The sequence below is a fragment of the Larus michahellis genome, chromosome 14, assembly GCF_964199755.1.
Source record: "Larus michahellis chromosome 14, bLarMic1.1, whole genome shotgun sequence".
Taxonomy (NCBI): Eukaryota; Metazoa; Chordata; class Aves; order Charadriiformes; family Laridae; genus Larus; species Larus michahellis.
Window position 1 is genome coordinate 10,252,734 of NC_133909.1, and position 20,698 is coordinate 10,273,431.

Below are 20,698 nucleotides of genomic sequence, written 5' to 3' on the forward strand. Positions count from 1 at the left end.
CACTTTATGACTTTTTCTCAGCCATTGGTGTTTTTTTTCCTGCTTAATCTTAAGACTAGTATGCTTTGGTTCTTTTGACGAAACCATTGCATGCTGCAGGCAGAGGGACCGCAGAAAATCAGATGAGTTCTGTATATACATGATCTACAAAAATACACAGTCGAACGAAAAAAAAATTTTTTAAGATAGTGGTTTTTGTTCTTGGCATTTTGGGAAAATTCTTGACTCAAAATGCGTAGATAAGATGCAAGTCTGAGAAATATAAGTGTAATGGACAAATAGGAATGTGGGAAAACGCAAAATTGCATATATCAGCCTAAAGCATTAAGCCCTAGTCTTCCGCGTCTTTGCTGTGACCAATCCAGTATACCTGAGGTGGGGTGGGATGGGATGCGGAACAAAACAGGAACTGGTTTGGTACATTATGCACTAGGAAGAAAAATCCACGTCCCATAACCAGACAAACCATTTAGTTTAATTACAGTCCTCGGCCTGGTTCAGAGCTGCAAGGCACAAAGGCAGTGCAGCTTCTGGTATTTCCCGTAATCCTTAAGGAAGGGATACACCAGCAATTCACAGTATTTTGAGGTTGTGTGCAGATTTTTTTCTTAAAAGACCCCAAACAGCAAACGTTTCTCTGCTCTCACTGCTAAGAAATTGTATTTTAAGTTTGTCTGACATTGTCAACCACTGGATCTTAAGCCATATTTTTCAGCAAGACTGAAAAGTCTTTTGCTATTTAAGAATTTTAAATACTAAAATCTAGATACGCTTCTTCATTGGATTCAGAGTTTTCCAGTGAAAGGCTTTAAACTGCTGAAACAGTAGTAGATGAAGGGTCAGAAGAGCAAGAGCTATCCTCATTGCTTACTGCTCCGAAGCATTCATCTAAAGGTAACGAGGGAAGTTGCCAGCTGGAATATTGCTGAGATGATGAAGCAGGAGTCGAGATCAGTCAAGGAACAAACAGCATCTAACTTGACGGGTAAGTAGCTTTTCACTCTGTCTGCCTCTAACTTTCTGTACTTCTTCAGACAGATGCAGGACGGCTGATCTCGCAGACTGGGTCACCAGCAAGATACTTTTAAGAGTCCTGACTTTTGCAGTAGATGGGCCTTTTTCCTACTGGCACAAAACTGAGTTCTATTCCAGAGGCATTGAGAAAGCTGCTACAATAATATATTCCAAAGCCGTTGCTTCTCATACGCAGTGCCTTTGCTGTTGTCAAAGGTGTTTGCTCTTCAGATATTGGTGGGTCACCTTCCTATAACAGGTCCAGCATCAGGGAACAACAGCTGTGCGACTTGGGTCGTGCCAGTTTTCCTCCACAGTTAATGGCCTGAGTCCGTCCTTTCGGACTCGGAGAGTAACAGAAGCAAAGATAAACTCTTTGGTTTTCTGTCACAAGGGTATGCGGACTGCACGCTAACAAATTCTGTCATTTCAGTCCACCCGGTAACGTTCCTTCCTGCAGCAGCACATGGCTCGAGCTGGCCAGCGGGATAGCAAAGCATTTGATTACACCTTAAGTTTTACCAATGTTTTACTAGCATAAAAAAGATAATGGTATATTTATTCAAACATAGAGTTTTATGTAAACTAGACCTACAATCTTTTCAGTGTAAATAACAGAAACTTTTGAAGCTGAGCTTAGAGATCTCTCCAGAATTTCTCAGCAGCGATACTTAGAATTAGGCACAAGTAGGTGTGAGCCTCCTAGACAGCTTCTAGATAGCAAAATGTAGCTCTTGTTAAATTGAAGAAACTGTAATTTTGATTCACTTGGGTATATCCTTGAGAATTATACCTTGAGGAGCCAGTTGTAGCTGGGGCACCACAGGATCCAAAAAAACCCCACCATAAATATATTCTTAAACTATGTTTTCTTAAGAACTTTCAAGTTCTATCGTCAAGTTCTATCACTTGACGATAAAGACCGCTTGCTGGCAAGTCAGTGCTTAAAATATTTAGGGCTTTATATGTCATAGCAGTTCACAGAACTACCTGCAATCAAAACCAGGAGCGCTCTTCAGAGGACAAGAACGGTAATTTCTATATGGACCACCACAAAATTAATAGCTATTATTTTAAATTAGTTGATGCTTTAAAATAGTCTTCAGGATCATTGACGACAGGAGCCCGTTTCTGTGTTGGAACTGGCAAACTGTGAGTCATGGCAAAGCCAGTCCCCTTGCCCAGGTGACCTTCTGGCTGCCCGTCAGCTCGGTGTCGCCTCCTACTTTCCTCTCTCTGAGCATTCTGCTTCCGCTTAGCCATTGCAGCAAGCCCAAATGACGCCCAATTTCCAAATCTGGGTGTTAAAGTTGGTTTTTTCTAAGCTAATTTCCTCACACCCGCAATTTTTGACAACCAAATAAATATTTATTCACTACATTTGCAACAGTTTACTAGAAAAGCATAAAAAAAAATCTTAACTGTAAATGTACACGTTACATTAAAGTGCGTTAACAAGAAACAAAGTTATCTGACTTGCACAAAGCTGAAGTGTACTCCCATTAGCCTAAAGACACGCAGACACACGTACCCGAGCCAGTACTTACCGCTGTAACATGGAAGAGTTTGCGTTCTCCTGAAAGCCCTCTGTTCACGATTGCCTACCAAAGCTTTGCTTTGGGATGTAGCAAAGGCGCACACCAGAGTGAATTTGGGGTTTTCATTTTGGAGTTTGATTGCTTGGCTAGGCGAATGTTTTAATTTCTTTTTAGAGAATGATTTTTACATTGTCTAACACGTTTGTTTGGATGGAATTTAATATTAACAAGCACAAGATCTGTCCAGTCCTTCACATCACACCTTCGTACCGTCTCAAGTCTCAGCTTTAGGGAACGGGCTGCTTTAGCAGCAGGTACGGGTAAAGATTTGCTGTAACGTATTTAAGGACTGGAGAAAAATAAAACCTAGAGATTGTGGTAGCTGCATCACTTTCAGATTTTTAGTTCCACTGAAATCTTCTATGCCCCAAATAGCTACAAGATATTTTGTTTAGAAATTTTAAAAAAGCAAACGTATCTTTTTATAGGAGGAAGAAGAAAAGAGTTTTAACTCTGCATTGCTCGTTGTCCAGTAAACAGCCAAACTGTCTCTGTTCTACTCTAGTGGGTATTTGCCATGTTTGATATAGATATAGATTGATACATACATATATAAATATATATATATGCACACACATGTACACCTCTATATAGTCTCTGTGTGTTACAGGCATTTATACACACGCTCTCTCCTTGCATTAGGAAATTAATGGCCTAAGATCCATTACATGATCAAACATACAATATTTTAACCATAAATCCTATATTACACAATTTATACAATGTACAAAGATCTAAAAAGCTTTAAAAACTATGCCAGCCTGTACACTAAAAGACCATTCATTAGTTTCAGAGAAATAATCTACGGAAACTATCTTTCAACTGGTTTATAGTATTATACTTGGATTTTTTGCACTTGTGTTTTTGTTTCCCTCACAGACCTCGTAAATAGATTAATGAACTCTATGTCTAAAGAAATTACATTTGTTCCGATAGTGTGTGATGCAAGAGTAAATTGTAACGTTGTCTTTGGGATGCTTGGCAGTTTAGTTGTATAATTACCTGCCTTCCCTTTCTCCTTTTCATCCCTTTTCTTTTTTCAAATCACAAAACTTTAATGAGATGAAGCTTGAAGAAAGGTTCGTCGAGGTAGATGTTGCACGGAACTGTTGTGCTTGCGGCCCTGGGCAGTTACCGTCTCCTTAGCAATGCTTTATGGCTCTGGCCACGCGCGTCCTCAAAACGTATGAAAGAGCACATCTCACAAACTGCTCTTAAGGGGATCTCAGTGGTGTTGAGATTAAAGAAATACTGTACCAAAACACCTAGAGGGGTTTAAAAGCAATTCCTGGTGAATTTACAGTAAGCAGAGTTAAATTAATAAGGAGCCAGGCTACTCTTGCCGAGAGAAAGGGTTCCAATACAACCCTCGCCTTCTCTATGTAACATTTTCTAGCTGGTGTTCTAAGACAGCGCTGAGCACCTAAGGACTTGCTGCCGTCTGTAAAAGAGGAGCTCGATGTGCAGCCTTTGTGACCACGTCCGCAGGAGCAGCTGGGGGTACGCCTCGGCACAGCCCGGCATGCTGTCCCGCAGTTGCCCAGGCCAGGGCTCTGGCATGCGTGGAGGAAGAGTCCATCTCTTTCCAAGGAGATAAAGGCAGCTGAGGGAAAGAGGACTGGAGGGGCTGGCACACACCCGAATGGGACGGAATGGAAGCAGGGAGCATAACTGGCTCCAGAACTCAGCGGTACTCTCAAGCCTGTCAGTTTTGATATTGCTCAGAGATCTCCATTAGGAGTTTCTCATCCCTGCGTTGATGCTTCTTGTCAATAATGAAAAAGGTAAAAGATTTGACAGCCTGTGTGAAACTCCTTAGCAAATTAAATTCCCACCTTTATTTCTCACAGCCCTGTGACTTGGCCTCTCTCGTGCAGTGCGCATCTCCTGCTCTCAGGAATACTGCAGTCCAGTGCTAGATCCATGCTGAAAATGGCACACGAGCACTGCCCGTCCTACGCAGAGCAGTTCACCTTTGAGTCCAGGAAAAGAACTTGTATAGGCCAACGAGGCACATTCTGTGAACACTGGATTTACTTCAGAAATTATTTATGGTGTCTTGTTAAAATGTGTTTCCCGTGTCTTAAAAACTTCCTCTTCTGCCCCAATCACATAAAATTGTAACAACACTTCTTGTTTCCAGCGTAACCCTAAAGGTATTATGCATAGAAAATGAAACATAGTCTGGAAAGTCAGTATGATAAACCCAAATTTTCGAGATGTTACAGTCTAGACAATTTGCAGAATGTTCAGAAAATTAAAATTGTGTCAAAACCTGAGGTCAAAGGAATAACCATTTAGTTCTGTGATAACAGGATAGCATCATTTAGCAAAGAAATCTGGTGATCAAAACCCACAGTAAGACAAAAATGGCTATTTGAGAATCTGAATTGACCTTTGGGAAGGTTTCTAGTTTTTGCTTTTTGAAACGGAACAGGGAACTCCAACCCGAAAGCTATATCGGGTTTTCACGTATCATCTGAAGCAGCTGCCAGGGATATCATAAACTGATCTGTGGATTCCATTTTCCTCTTGCCGTCTCGCACGGCGGCCTCTGGAGCCAGCAGTGTTGTGTTCCAGGTACTGATTTAGTCTTCAGCAAACTGGAGCTGAGTTCAGTGGCTGAGTTCTTACAACGAGGACGTGCCAGCGCAATTCCTGCCACTAAATTAATAAAAGGTTTTAAAGTAATGCGCTATATACGATATAAAAATAAACGGTTTATTCAATGCAGCATCCATTTCTTTTTAAAATCATTTAAAAAAAAAATAAATCATTATCCTGACTTTTCAATTTCTGTGCAACGTTGTCCTAACAATGCAAAACCATTTTGAAGAAACTACCAGAATGGAAGCTGGTATCTAAGATCGCTCCATTAGGGAATGGTTCGTGGTTTTGGCACTTTGTTGGATTCACTGTACCTTTCTGCTAAAATGGTCACGTATGAAACAACTAATGATGCTATTTTTAAAAGGGATGCACGGTTTTAAGGGATTAGGGTCTTTCAGTCTGGGTTTTTTTTAAGTTTTCAGTTATTAAGTGGAACAATTTTGGCACCGGAAAGCCAGTATTCCTTTGCTACCAACAAGAAAACTGAATCCGTTACAATTAGTCTGCTTTGAAGACTGTGCTGCAGTCACAAAGCCTAGAGAGCTTTTTATAACCATATCTGAAAGGTGGTTTGCAGTAGCATTTCGTGTAAAAGATTGCATTTCTTGAATGTGTTTGGTGGGAACAAAAATATCTAGAATACCTTCCTTCCTTTTGTATTCAGCGTCCTCACAATGAATCTTTTCCCTTCCCACGTTTCTTCAAATGTGCCATCGATGCCTTGTCTGATCTGTTTCTCGTTCTCCTCCTTCCCCCGTCCCAATGTCAGAGAAGATTTAAAGACTGGCCAGAGACTCCCTGTTCTGTTTGTGCAATGAGTAGCGGAGCCGGCCCCGTTCTCGATTGGTCCTTAGGCTTTGCCGTCATAAATGCGATCAACAGTTCTTTCACGTTTCCTCAACCAGCAAGAATGGCACCTTGAACGTCCATAGATTAAGCAAAAGGATAAGGAAGCGGGGTAAATGGAAAAAAAAAACCCAAAAAAACTTAGGACCTTCCCATGTTGCATTTGAAGGGTGGCTGGCGTGTTTCAAAATAGTGCAGTCCCTTCCCTAAGTCTCCCCGCTCTATTTTATAGGTCATCTGGAAACTTACACTGTTTCTTTTATATACCAAATGGGCAGTCTTTCAGAAGACTCTACTAAACCTAATATCTGTCTCCTCCATGTTACTTGTGGTATTTTTCAATGCTGCAGGGAAACTGTACTGAAAACTGGGTACGTAAAAGTAGGCTGACTTTGTTTGCTTATGGTGTGCCAGGATCGATTCTGCTCATTTTATTTTCTTTTAGTACTACCTCGGAATACCGCTTGCGTGATCTGCGGAGGGTGGCGTCTGTAATGTGCCATACACATACAGTATTTCCAGATGATAATTACAAAGATTACAGGTTTAGACAAAACTCAGAAATACATTTACATAAATCAAAGTAACAGATATTATCAAAATTAAATTAGGGCTGAGCCAATTAATCTAAAAATCTAAAAAAGTAAGAAATTCAAAAACCTAATGGAGACCTTTAAGTTCCTGAGATTTTTCTCCATCTCAAACTCTTTCCCCTTCACAAAGCAAACAGAAAGGGAAATTATATTTAGCCGCACAACACAGCGATTTCACCACTATTGTCTGAAAACGTACATATAATTCCACTTTTCTTAAAAAATATTCTTCCTATATCTCTTCCAAGTGAGCAGTTTCTGGTGATGCATAGCAAGACTCTACTTGTGTTTATAAAAGCTTTTTAGTTTACATAAAAAGTATAGCCACAATACTCCACCTTTTACTGATAAAGCTAATTTTCCGATAAAAGGTTGTCTAGCTAATCAGCTTCCAGAGAGACCTGATGAGCTAAACGGCCTCCAGTTAATAAAGCAGATGGCCCAGCCCTAAACTAGTTCTATTTCTAAAATAAATAGTGTTGAAAATCTTTCTTTTCTAAACACTTTGTTGGGTTCCTGTCATGCTCACACACATGTTTCCGGGTTAGTTACAACTTCCCCATTTTTTTCAGGCTCATCTTTCAGAAACTGCTCCACTTCAATAGAGTCCACCTTGGCATCTTCAGGAGCTTTGTCTTCAGATTTGTTTAATTCCTCTCTTTCTGCTGCTTCTTCTTTTGTATGTGGTTCTTCTGATTTTTTCTTAATGCAGAAGAAATTTCCCAAGGCCAATACAAGTGCCGAGGTGGTAACTTCAATTCCAGCAATAATAAAAACAAACATGTACCTTCCTGTTGCATCCAAGAGTTTTCCTGAAAAAATACCACATTACAGGTAATTAACAAAAGTTACTATCTTGCAATGAATTTTTTTCTGTTTTTTTACACCACTGAAATGACTGTCTAGAAGAACCATGACTACCTAACCAAGGTTCTTGAAATAGCATTTTAACAAGTTTATAACAAAATATTTCTCAATAATTTCAGCTCAGTTTAGCGTTCACTGCTGTTACGTCACATCCCGAAACACATACTTCCCTGCACGCACAGGGTCGTGCAACTCCGCTGGAGTACAACCAGCCTTGCCTTCCTACGTGAGAGCAGAGCCAAGTACCGCGTGTTTCAGATCCGTATGTGTGCATCTGTGGCACGCGTCTCTATCATCAGCGGCCTCTCACTGCCTATCTCATTTCCTTGCCTACACACGCGGTGCGCTGTCTGCTTAAAATGCAAATCTTATTAATAGTTGGTCTGGAGTAACTGGCTGATGCTGATGCTTTAGGAGTGAGGTGGAAGTGAAAGAGCAAGAGGGGAGGATGTGAAAGAAGCGCCTCTCCAAACCTCGAGATCAAAGGAAGTTGTGCCTAGTGCTGTTTTTTCCCTGAGGAGTTCCGTCACACTAAAGATACTTTAGTGCTATATGGAGCACAATAAAGATGCTTTTAGTGTCTGGTATAAACAGTAAACATTTTACGGCAGTGAACTGCTGGGTTGTGGGTTTTTTCAGTTCAGGGTCTGTAAAATTTATGTTCTTTGATTAGTAATTAATCTGCAATTTTGAATTCAACTTAATGAATTTGAATTATTTTGTAATGTCCCCTTATTCTTGGGTTGTGAGACCCATCCAACAGAAGCAGTCTAACTTCCTTAAAACAATCCAGTTTTATAGTCCTCCTTGTAAGATTATTTTTTTCCCTCCTCCTCCTGTTGTTTTCTTTCCTCCTCCAAAGCTACCATGGGTATAGAGAATCTATCCTAGTACTTCCCAAAGAAAATTGACAGGTTTCATATTCTGAATCCCAACTCCAAAGAGGTCTGAACTTCACAGTGTGTGTAAAACTCAACTCATACAATATTAGCTGTTACTAATAAGAGGTCCAGTGTAGGCTTTCAGTGAAGAAAGAGCATCATCTCCAGATGGCAATTCAACCAATCTTGAAATAGATCCAAGGAAAAGATTTATCCCACCCTGTCTTGAACTGTCTCAGATTGTAACTGCTGAAAGTCATTGAAGCATATGCAACACTAGCACAATACGCACTTCTCGAGTGACTCATGTTGTCTATTCCTCTGCTCCCTTCTCATACAATTTGTGTAAATTGACGTAATGCAAATGATTTTGGATTCTGAACGGAAGGGAGTACTTACCCGCTGATGGTGGACCGATAAGAACAGCCATAGCTTCTGCCAGGAGCACTAAACCAATCGCACTGGAAAACTTCTGAGTACCAACAATAGCCATGAGAACTTCAAACTGAAGAGCACCTACCATTCCATACGAAATGCCAAAGAAAATGCAAAAGACCACCAGGCCAGCATAATCAACAGACATAGAACCCATGAGATCTGTAAAGCCATTGAAAATCATAGCAAAACTGAAGAGGTAGACACAGCGTGGTCTAACCCATTTAAGACCAGCTACCATTCCACAAATAGGCCGAGCAAAGATATCAATGAATCCCAGAATAGTCAGAAGAAAAGCTGCTTTGGTGTCTTGATACCCTAAATCCTTGGCGTAACTCACAACAAAAACTGGGGGAACAAAGAGGCCTAGCACCATGATAGATGCCGCTAGCGTGTAGATTACAAAACCACCATCTTTAAACACACTGAAATCCAGAAGTTTCTTCTTTGCTTTCTTCTCAGCTGGTTCTTTGGTAGCTTCAGACTTTTTGGGTGGCTCCAAAGGTCTCATTAATGCTCCACATACACAGCAGTTGAGCAGCATCCCGCCCAGTATAAGGAATCCTCCTCTCCAGCCATACTCGTGTTGTAGTATCTGCCCCAGCGGCGAGAGAGCACAAAGAAACACTGGACTCCCGGCGGCGGATAGCCCGTTGGCTAAGGGACGGCGTTTGTCAAAGTAACGGTTTAACATGATCAGCGAAGGCTGAAAGTTTAGTGCCAGACCCAAACCTGCAACAGATGGTACATAAAAATTAATACTTGCCTACAATATCAATGTTAAAAAATTCTAATTACAGTTTTTCTGACTCATGACTTCAGAGAAAAGAGTTTTATTTCAAATGAATAAAAGAATTCTAAGATAACATTTGTCAAAGCGTTCCACCTGCATAATATTCTTGTACTCTGTGGTTACCCTTCACCGATTACAGCAGCAGTTATTAAACATACCAGAAAAATTCACGTTCGTAAAAAAATAAACAACAATTTAATTCCACATTTATCTGCCATCTTTATAAAAGCCCATTTGGACGATCCTGATAATTTAGATATTTGTCACTTATACAAAACTTCAACCCAAAGCTAAGACATTAGCTAACTCATTTTCAACGGTGCATACTACTCACCAGTAATCACCCCTGCAGTCAGGTAGATCTGAACAATGCTGGTGCAGAAGGAGGCTATCACCATCCCCAGGGAGGCAAAAAGGCCACCCACCAGCATGACAGGGCGACAGCCAAAGCGATTGACACATACGCTACAGAGCGGACCTGGGCGAGAAGAGAAGTTACAGTTGCTAAGGTAAACCAATTTTTGCAATCGATTTTATGTCAGTTTGCGTTTCTTGGGTGGACTTGGCCACGTTAGGTTTACGGTCGGACTCGATAAAGGTCTTTTCCAACCTCAGTGATTCTGTGAATCTTTCCGTACTTTGTCCATACTGTCAGGCCAATCCGAAGAGTGTTCTTGCCTCTACAGTCATCTTCAGAGTGCCATGCAATTTTTATTTTTCATTTTTTATTTTTCATAGTAGCTACCAAGTTACAGACGTAATTTTATATGCAAGCTGGATGTGCTTAAATAACTTTTGGATTTATGTGCTTAATAGTGATTCTTCTTTGGAATGCCTTATTTGCACACCAGTAATGATATGCAATCGTGACTCATGCTGTAAATGGCTTTATGATTTACAAACATCATCGTATGACACGATACTGTTTCAAAAACAGAGAACTACCTACCTGTCCCATAAAGCATGGCCAAGAGAATGGAGGAAATCCATGCCGTGTCACTATATCCAATGCCAAATTCCCGGATAAGTTCTTTAAAGAAGACACTAACTGCCTTAGGAAAGGCGTAGGAGAATCCTGTGATGATAAAACAGCCAAAAAGGACAGCCCAGCCCCAGCCTCCATCGGGGGCTTTAACACCAGATGGTCCATCATCAGCTACTACAGCTCCCATGACGAAGCTCAAGAGTGTTCCCTAAGAAACAAAAAGAAATGACAGTCTATAGACACTGGGAAAATTATCAAACCAAAACAGGCAGAAATTGCACTACAGTTAAAGTTACAAATAAGATATGGGCGTATTTTAAATACAAATTTTGAAGATGCAGTGCAATTTTAACTGATCCTTGTTCGGGTTTAGTCCTTATGAAGCATGCAAAAAAAAATACAAAAAAAAGAGTTTTAAATGAAGGTCCCCTCACAGCTCTCAAAGCCAAAACTGGACTTCAACAACATCATTGTTTCACAGAAAAACTGAATCCATTACAGCAGTTCAGGGGTGTATCCGACTCTCACAAATATGTAATAACTACTGCATTAAAGTCTGCGGGACTTTTGCTATAGCACCTTGTTATATGAAGCTCCTGGACTATTCCCTTAGGAGACCTGGATGCGAAATCCCGGTGCACTGCCAGTGTTCTGTGTGACAGCGTACAAGTCACCCGGGCTCTTTGTTCCCTACTGAGAACAGCAATACAGCCCTGATCCACCGATATTTTGAAAAGATGGACAAATCCCTTTGAACTTCTGATGAGCTATCAGTTTTCATGCATCAAGGACGTACCTAAGCTAAACTGCAATGAAAATCTGCACAGGCAGTTTTTGTGGATGACGGGAGCGATGCTCAGTATCCCTGTCCGCCTGAAGCAAATAACTTTAAATACCTTCCATTGTTGTTACTACATTATCGGTAAAAATTTTTAATATTTTATTTGATGAATCTTATCTTTCACATCTTCCATAGCAGCCACAAGCACCTGTGCATCTAAAAAATAAAATCTTTTTTCGTAAGAATGTTATGTACTAGACAGTAATGCTGCAAAGTTTTAAAAGGGCGGGGGGAGGCGAGACGCTGAAAGGGCAGATAGTGTCCCTGTACGTGAGGAGTGCAGGGAGGTACTGCATCACAGCAGGCAGGGCTTTGTAGGGTCTGCATATTATAGAAGTCTTGAAAATGTTAGAGTGAGCTTCAAACAAGTTATAGGTTAAATTGTACATGTCCAAAACCTGCCCATTTCTTTTAAATGCAATTGATTACTCCTGTTGGGTCAATGTTTCTCTCCGACAGTATTTAAAAGGGGAGCGCAGGCACAGCTGCACCGCAGGGATGTTCATCGCTAAAGAAGGCTTCTGCTTTCAGACGTGTAGGTCTGCGTGGTGACCGCTGTGCCTTGGGAATGAGGTGGTTCTTACAGCTCCATTTCAGAACCAGACTACGTATGGCACAGCCATCTAGCCGATGCAGGCTCATCTAGACAGCTAAGCACCGAGTGCACGGTTGTTAATAGGCCCATATGAACGTACTTACTATGGCATTCAGACCAGCACTCCCACTTCTTGGAAGACACAACTTTACATACGGGATGCAGAAATGAACCCGGCCATGACTATAGCTGTTCTACTACCCTGGGCTGTACAAGGACAGTAAGCCTCGTACTACCGACTGCAGGTCTTGTTTTCTGGAAATCAAATATAAATAGAGAGCAATTTGTCTTAAGTCCATACAACTAGAACCTAAAATGATTAAATGATAAGTGAAACAGAATACCTCAATAAAAGTAGGCATCTAGGTGCCTCATACTGCAGAGGGATGATTCACCGGTTGCCGTGTGTAAAAATGCACAGCTCGTTAGACTGGGAAATTTCTGCACCAGGCTTTGGGGCACTAAATGGAAGTTTTAAGATGCATCTCTGCCAACCATCACGACACCGGGATCTGTCCACCCTTCAAAACGGTTTTTCCCAATAACTTCTGTATGATACAAGGTACAAAGCATTCTTCGAAAAAGGGACTGTTATTTTTTTTAAAGCAATAACCAGACAGTACAGAGTAGGTGCACAAAGTGTAATCCTTCATGACACTGGTAGCTCTGTAATATGATAACGGGGAAAATGCTGATTCAAGTATCTCAGCTCAAGTGTATAAAGAACATGAATAAGATGACAGAGTTCAGGGGCAGGAGGAATCGTCGCTCCCACTACTTCCAAATTGCCAGAACATTTCATTTGGAGTGAATGTTTAAAATCCTGGGGGAAGAGTTGGCTAATTTTTATTCATTTGTATTAACCATCTAGCGGCAACACAAAGTCAGTAGTAACAGGTGAGCACGTTTTCTTGAAAAATAGGAATCGTCAGTTCCTCCAGACTGCTTACACAGTGCCGGACAGAAGTATTCAGCCCCAGGAAGAAACGGCTCATGGTGCTCGGGGCAGCCCCCGCCGAGGCTACGCCCTCGCGGAGCCCACAGCAGAGGTGCCGTCGGGGCAGACCCCCGGGGCAGACCCCCGAGACCCGCGGAGCTGGGCCCCGACAGCCTGCGCCCCGCCACGGCAGGCGGCGTCACAGACGAATCGCCGCTCAAAGCTCCTCGGCCGCGCGCTTCCTTCTTCAAGAGAGAACCGTCCGAGCGTCGCCCAGTTTCTCCGGCGGGGCCGGGGAGGGAACTCCGCACCGGCGAACCGAGACCGAGGCACACGCGGCCCGGAGGCGGGCCCGGCTACTGCCGCGCCGCGACCCTCCGGGCGGGCGCCGCCCGGGGCCGCGCCCGTCCCGTCCCGCCGGCGGTGGCCCAGGGCAGGGGCCCGCTCGCCGCGGCCCCGCGTGACCCCACCGCGGTGACGTGCGGCGGCGCGAGCCACCCTAGCAGGGCGCGCGCGCGCCGGCGGCCGCCGCACTGAGACGTGCGGGACGTGACCGGGCGGGTGGGCGGGGCGGCCGCCGCCACTGCAGCAGAGGCTGCGCGCGGGCTGCCCGCGCAGCGGCCCGGCGCGGGCGGGGCCGAGGCCGCGCGCCCGCAGCGCTGTCGGCTGCCGGGAGGTGGGAGCCCGGGGCCTCCGCCCCGGCCCGCGCCCGCCCCGGGAGGAACCGCGGGTCTCCACGGCGGCCCGTGCTCTGCTGCAGGGGGACAGCCGGGCTGGCGGGCCCAGGCCTACGCCCAGCGCTTCACAAAATAAGCCTATGGGGAAACGGAAACATCCATTTAACTCTTCTTTATGTCATGTCCATTACCGTGTTTGGCTAAAAATCGCCATAAACCAACACACTGGACCTCCTAACGCCATCCTTTTAAGATTGATCTACATACGCACGCGCATACATCAATCTTGTCCATCTGGTTTGGTCCCTCTACCGACCGACTGTTAACACGCCCCAGTTAAAAGAGCATTAACCAGAACTAACTGAGGCCCGTCCCTGTCAGCGCAGCAGAAGATGCTCTTCACCCTCTCCCTGCAACCCCCGCGACCCGGCCAGACGCATCCACCACACAAGGACGGCCGAGGCCGCGCCGGGGAGGTGCCCGTGTGAGGTGCTCCCGCTGCGTCTGCACGGGCAACATTTTTCTTATAGTTTTGCTTCAGCACCGGGACGCTGCCAAAGCCTCTAAGACAGGAGGCTACTGCGTAAATATTCCAAGAGTTTGCTTTGCTTTCTGCTTTTGCTGGCTCAGCCCTGTTCAGAGACAAAGGATTGCATTTAATGGGCTGCAGCTCAGCTTCCATGTGTCCACAACAGACATGATAGTATCGTCAGTATTTATTCCGGATTCCTCCTATTATAAATGGGTTCTTGCTTTGGTAACATGTAAAACAAAGGGAGCAAATGTAGTTAAATCTGTGGGGATTCATGCTCCTGAGATTATCTTCCTGTTGCCATGGAGACTAATACAGGATCGGTTAGGAGGAAATATTAGGTGATTGTAGGTAGCATTGTGGGTGGTGTGTTTGGTGTGACGGTGTAGCGTATACAAAAGGAGAGCATCTGTATTACAAAAAGGAGCAGCTAGAAGTTGCAAGAATCTAATATCGGTGTTTAGCTAATACCCTTATTGGCCACGTAGCAGTACTTCATGATCTGCAGTATGGGTAGGAAGGACATTTGTGAGTACGTAGGCTGACCTATATGTGGTATATATGGCAGAAACCTACCCAGCCTTGGAATTCCTAGGATAGAAATAAATAATGGTATCAAAAATAAAACATGAACTTTCATGTAGGGAACCCAGTTCAGATTGGAATTCGGTCTGGAACCCCACTAGGTTGAGAACGGTACAATTACAAAACGAGGAAGACGGTCTAAGCTGAGCAATGTAGAGATCCTCCTTCAGTTTCTTATCTGTGGAATGAAGAGGATAACGATCCTGTCTTCACAGGGTGTTGGGAGTATGGATACACTGAAAAGCACAGAGCGCTCAATACTGTGTTAACAGGAGTCATAAACCTCCTATATTTGCCCCAGGGTATTAAAATCTAAGCAGACTAAACAAAAGATGTATGTTATCCTTGGTTTCGAGTGAAGAATCCTAAGACTAACCAACTCTACTGAAATTTTGCAGGAAATGACCCCTGCAAAAATAATTTTATTCTAATATCCTCCAGACCCTGGTTATAGCCCTCTACATATAAAGCAACTATCCTTTGCACTGCCATCACTGACATCTGCCTTTTCAGCATGACTTTAGCTCTCTCCTGGTGCTCTAAAGCACTAATGCATCCATCTTCAATTCAAATTTTATTTATTGCAACTTGTTCCTAGGTACTTCATACAAGCCATTTTGATGGGCCTCTGGTATGACACAGAAGTACATTTCTTGTGGCTTACCTGCTTAAATATCAGCCAACTGAACTACACATTCATTTCCAAAGGCTGCTGCAAACTCCCGTTCCCTACAAAATCATTACCGTATTTAGCAATGCCTGCCCTGACCGCCCATCCTCCCCGCAAGGCCCTGCGGTGACTTTCACTCTCCCATTTTGGCCTCCTCCGTTTTATCACAGTTTTCCGGCTCCACTGCATCTGCATCTCTTAAGGGTTTACCAGCTCTCACCAATCTCTCATCTATCTCTCAAAACTCCTAGGATAAACCATACAGTAATTCTGTGCTGTCTGTAGCTGTAGGTGATGTTCCAAACCCTCACTTACTGTTAATCAATCTCCAGTCCCCACTTACCCTCAAACCAGTTTAGCGTTCGCTGCTACACTACAGTAAGTAACATCCATCACAAGTTACTATCAGACTGCAATGACACACTAAATTCACACTGCAATTTTATGTGTGGCAAATACTACTAACCAGTGTGGATTCCATTATCTGGGTAAAGTGCTCTACAGGGGAAGTTGTGCTTATGTTTTTATTTATATGATGAAAGTGTTAGAACCTTGTTCTTTACATTATCTGGGAAAATCAGATTACATTATTGTTTTGGTTTCTTGTGTTGTTTTTTTTTTTTTAACTTTTACTTAATGAATGTGTTACCAATAAGTACCCCTAACTTAAACTGGGCCAGAAGCAAAAGAATAAGTCAGAGCTCTGCATGCTAACTTCACATGTAAAGAAGAAGTATTATTGTGGCTTTCTTCTTAACAAGAAACAGCTCTTTTAATCTTGAGATAAATACTTGGAAAAATATTTTCTTTAATTACAAATACAACAGCAACTAACAGTTCAATCTTCTCAGGTCCCACCTTCGAAACAAATATACTAGTTCTATAACAATAGCATCGTCCACCTCTCCCTAGTTATTATCTCTGTATCAAATGCCCAGTTTCTGGAGAATTTGACTTATTTTTCTAAAGCCTACAGGGTTTTTTTACACCACATCCATTATGATAAATGCATTAATGTCAGCATCACAGCGGCACCTTAAGACTAGACAGCATATGCCCTTTCTGTCTGCCCAGAAAAAGTGACAAACATGCCTTCAGTTGCACTTGAATTATCTGGCTGCTTTCCATACGCTTTCAAAAATAGAAGTTGCAGAATCCAAACTTCAGTTGAATACTTACAATTCATCCTTCATGTATCATGAAAATTAATTTCAGCCCTGCAGCTCTGGTGGCTTTGCAATGTGTTGGAGCTTTAGAAAAATAGAAATTCTTGTCAATTGTTTATAGTAGAAAAGTGTCTTTATTTTGTCTAGTATAAAATCAAAAAGCTAGATGAATATTAATTAAGGGTCCGGTCCTGTCACCAGATGGACATATGTGCTTATTTTTGCGGAATAGCATGGAACCACCCTGATACAAAAAGTGCTTGCATGGCTGTGCGCTGTGTCTCAAGCGAGGTTAGCACACGTAGCTGAATATAGCGGGAAAAGATCTGCCTGAGGGGTGTCATTTTATACAATCACCTCAGACAGTGCAGCTGCGTAACATGGTGTCACACATCGAGATACGCGAATTCCCACTTCACTCACAACTTAAAATGTCAACTTAGTATTCTTGTAATTTACCTTGAGTTACAGGTCGGACTGAACCACAACAGGTGTACGGCACTCATAGACTCTGGTTTACATTTTTAAACTGCCGACTGCCACACCTTAACAAACTACCACTCCCTCTGAAATAAATATTGCAAAACCGTACATGACTTCACGCTGTGACATCCTGAACCAAACGGTTTTCCAACTGCTTTACGCAAAAAGCACGCAAACCCGCTGACGAAGAGCGTGTTTCCACAACCGGTGCTAACGGTCTGCGCCGGTGAGGAAGTTGTATCCCTGCAATTCACCCACACCTTTGTGCGCTTTTTCCTTTCTCCACAGAACCGTTCCGAGTAAGGCAAAGCCGGAGACCCCTCCGCGCGGGTCAGGAGCGGGCAATACAGGGCTCTTCCCCCGCCCGGGCCGGGGGGCCGCGACGGCCCCGCGGGGGGAGGGGGGCGCGGGGTCGGGAGAACAATAGTGGCGGTGGCGGCGCCGCCAACGGCCAGGGCCGGCCGCCCGCCCGGCGCTCCGGGGCGGGCACGGGGCCGAGACGGCTCCGCCGGTGCTCAGGCAGCCCCGAGGGCCCGCCGCGCGATGCCGCGTCCCGGCGCCTCACCCTCCTCGGCGCGATCGCGGAACCGAGTTAACGGCGTTGGCGCCCGGGGCCGCGGCGATGTCCCGATGAGGGCACGGTCCCTCAGACCGCGCGTCGCTCGCTCTGGCGGATCCAAGCCGTCCCCGCTGTGGCAACGGGAACTCCGGATCTCTCTCCCGCCGGGGCTCGACACCCACGCGAACGGTGAGCGGCAGCGAAGGGACCGCGGAAGCGGGGCTGGGCGCGGAGACCCCCGGCACCGGGCTGAGGCCGGCGATGGCGGGAACAGAGCCCGAGCTGGCGGGTGCCTCACGAGCCACCGGCGTGGCACCGTACGTGCGCTGGGGCCGGTGGCATCGCGCGCCTCGGCGTGACCGGCCGCCGAAAGGGGAAGCCGGGGACAGCGCTCGCAGCCGGAGCGGGGCTCTGCCGACAGCACCGCTCGGCGCCCGGACAGCGCTATCGGGCCGACGGCGGCCGGGACGCCGGGCGACGCGAACCGCAGCGCGGGGCTCCCGAGGAAGAAACGCGCCCGCCTGGCCCCGTGCGCGGGGATAAACCCAGCGGGCGGGGGGCGGCGGGGGGGTGCCCCGCCGCCCCGCGTGAGGCGGCGCCCAGGGGGGCGAGGGCAGCCCGCGCCGTGACCACTGCCCCCGGGCGCCCTGCGCAGCCTCTGGCACAGGGATGAAGCCACGCCGCCGGCGCCGCGCTCGAGCGCGTCCCCCGGCCCGGGTAGCCCCACGCAGAGATGCGCCCCTGGCCCCGCCCGGCTCCGGACCCACCCGCGTTCCCCGTGGCCTTCGCCCCCGCGCGCCCGCCGGGCGCCCCGCAGCACCACGCACGACGACCCCGCCGCGGTACCTGAGTCACGTCCCGCGCCTCGGCGTGAGGATGCCCGCGCGCGCGCCGGACCGCCGCCCCGCCCGTCTACGCCCCGCCGAGCGCCCGGCGCTGCAGGTCGGCGGCCGCTCGCCCCTCCCACGCCAGAGCGGGGGCGCCGGGTCCTAGCGCCGCCACGTGACTCCTTCCCGCCGCTACAGGTTGGCCCGCGCAGGGGCATCGCGGCCGCGTGCGGGGCGGAACCGCGTGGGCGCCTCGGGCCCGCGAGCGAGGCGGCGGCGGCGGCGACGGGGAGCGGCGCGGCCGGTCCCGGTCGGCGGGCGGGTAGCGTTGGCCTGTGGCCGGAGGAGCCGTCCCCAGCGATGGGCTTCAGCGTGGGCGTCGGTAGCTGAGGCTTGTTCTGTGCTGCCGTTTCAGTTTTCCAGGGAGGGATCACAGGTTCTTCGTTGTCTCCTCACGTAAGAAAGTCTTCTGTGAGCTTCCTGTTTTTTTTTTCTTCTTCTTAGTCATTTTGATTGTGATATTATGCATTCTGTAGATAACTTACAGGCCTCCCTCCGCATCCTTTACGGAAGGAGCGCTGCCTGCAAATAGGCCTGCTTGAGATTCCTCTTCTTTTACATCCAGATGGAGTGAGCTTTCTGCACTCATCTGCTGTGGCTCTACTGCTATCCATACAAATGTTGAATTATAAAACTGAGAGGGTGTTGATATTGCTATTATTTAGCATCCACACAAGTTTTGATGGGCTTCTGAAGTGCAGTACAGAAAGTAGCCCTCCTTAGGCTACTCAGGGCTTGTGAAATTGGGGAGTGGGTGTTCCACTCCTCTGGGTGCTTACAGCACACGATCCAGCGTATGGGGGAGTGATCGTCCCCCGGTACTCGGCACTGGTGAGGCCCCACCTCGAATACTGTGTCCAGTTTTGGGCCCCTCACTACAGGAGGGATGTTGAGGTGCTGGAGCATGTCCAGAGAAGGGCAGCGGAGCTGGTGAGGGGTCTGGAGCACAAGTCTGGTGAGGAGCGGCTGAGGGAGCTGGGGGTGTTCAGCCTGGAGAGAAGGGGGCTGAGGGGAGACCTTCTCGCTCCCTACAGCTCCCTGAAAGGAGGGGGTAGCCGGGGGGGTCGGTCTCGTCCCCCAAGGAACGGGCCATGGGACAAGAGGAGACGGCCTCAAGTTGCGCCAGGGGAGGTTTAGGATGGATATGAGGAAAAATTTCTTCACTGAAAGGGTTGTCAAACATTGGAACAGGCTGCCCAGGGAAGTGGTTGAGTCACCATCCCTGGAGGTATTTAAAAGGTCTTTTCCAACCTAAATGATTCTATGATTCCTGCTGCCTGTGTGGAGGGGTAGGGTTCTAACTAGAAGAGGATACAGTGTTGTCTTGTGAGAGCTATGGTGTTGCACAAATTAGTAGCTTCCAATATTTTAGAAGCTACTTGCTGAAATCAGGTAATACAGAGGGAGTGTCTGAAACTCTTTTTGACTCTACAGAAGTTTTTTCTTTCCCCTACACATTATGTTTGCTTTGGCTTTTGATTAAGTTTTGCTCTAGTACCCATTTGTACCTGCTTAGGGATTCATTGCAGTAATGTGCAAAGATGAGCAAGGCTGGGTGGTTTGTTTTGGGTAGATAGCATACCGCCAGTGAGACATACATTGCTAATCTTAAAGATCAGTAAAACCAGTTTTTGAGTGTCTACCATTACCTGAGTTTAGGCCATTTGCTTAAAAAATAGATGAAGGTAATTGCAGAAGAGCAAAACCCACTGATCCTTGTGGAGCTTCTGAACCAAGCAATGGGTTTTGCTTTTCTGCAATTACCTTCAGGTACTTTGTGAAGATATTTTCAGGAGGGACAGAGGTGCCTAGGAATGGAGAGGAGTAACAGTGAAAGTGAAGTTGGCAAAATAGCTAAACCATCAGTATCTCTTATAGCTATTCAAATGATATAAGAGGCTGGATAAGGAAAGAGGTTTTAACCAAACACGTTAAGAAGACAAAAAAGAGGACTGGTGTGTCCTTCACATCAACATTGCCCCTACCAAAGCCTTACCTCTCTGCAGCCTAGTCAGCAGAGTGCAACACGTACTCTGTGTTCAGCGTTCAGTTGTAGAACACACACACCATTTAAAAGGTCAGTGTTTTTTTTCTGGAGGCAGAAGAATGTCACTGCAGTTGGTCTGTTTTTCAGAAGTGGACGT

General features: G+C 45.9%; 1 protein-coding gene across 4 annotated transcripts; it reads right to left on the bottom strand.

The window, feature by feature from the left end:
• Positions 1-3,658: 3,658 nt before the first annotated feature.
• SLC16A3 (solute carrier family 16 member 3) lies at positions 3,659-18,642 on the bottom strand. Of its 4 annotated transcripts, none has more exons than XM_074607696.1 (6): positions 18,514-18,600; positions 12,163-12,313; positions 10,587-10,830; positions 9,972-10,115; positions 8,809-9,576; positions 3,659-7,473 (listed from the first exon to the last, which is right to left on the bottom strand). In XM_074607696.1, exons 3-6 carry the CDS (start codon positions 10,807-10,809, stop codon positions 7,187-7,189), a joined length of 1,422 nt encoding a protein of 473 aa, XP_074463797.1. In that variant the 5' UTR covers positions 10,810-10,830; positions 12,163-12,313; positions 18,514-18,600; the 3' UTR covers positions 3,659-7,186. The 4 variants fall into 4 exon arrangements, 2 of the variants coding, with proteins under 2 accessions (XP_074463797.1, XP_074463796.1); XR_012589911.1 differs by lacking the exon at positions 12,163-12,313 and having other exon boundaries at positions 4,420-5,276; positions 5,866-7,473; positions 18,514-18,642; XR_012589912.1 differs by lacking the exon at positions 12,163-12,313 and having other exon boundaries at positions 6,467-6,681; positions 7,115-7,473; positions 18,514-18,642.
• Positions 18,643-20,698: the final 2,056 nt, after the last annotated feature.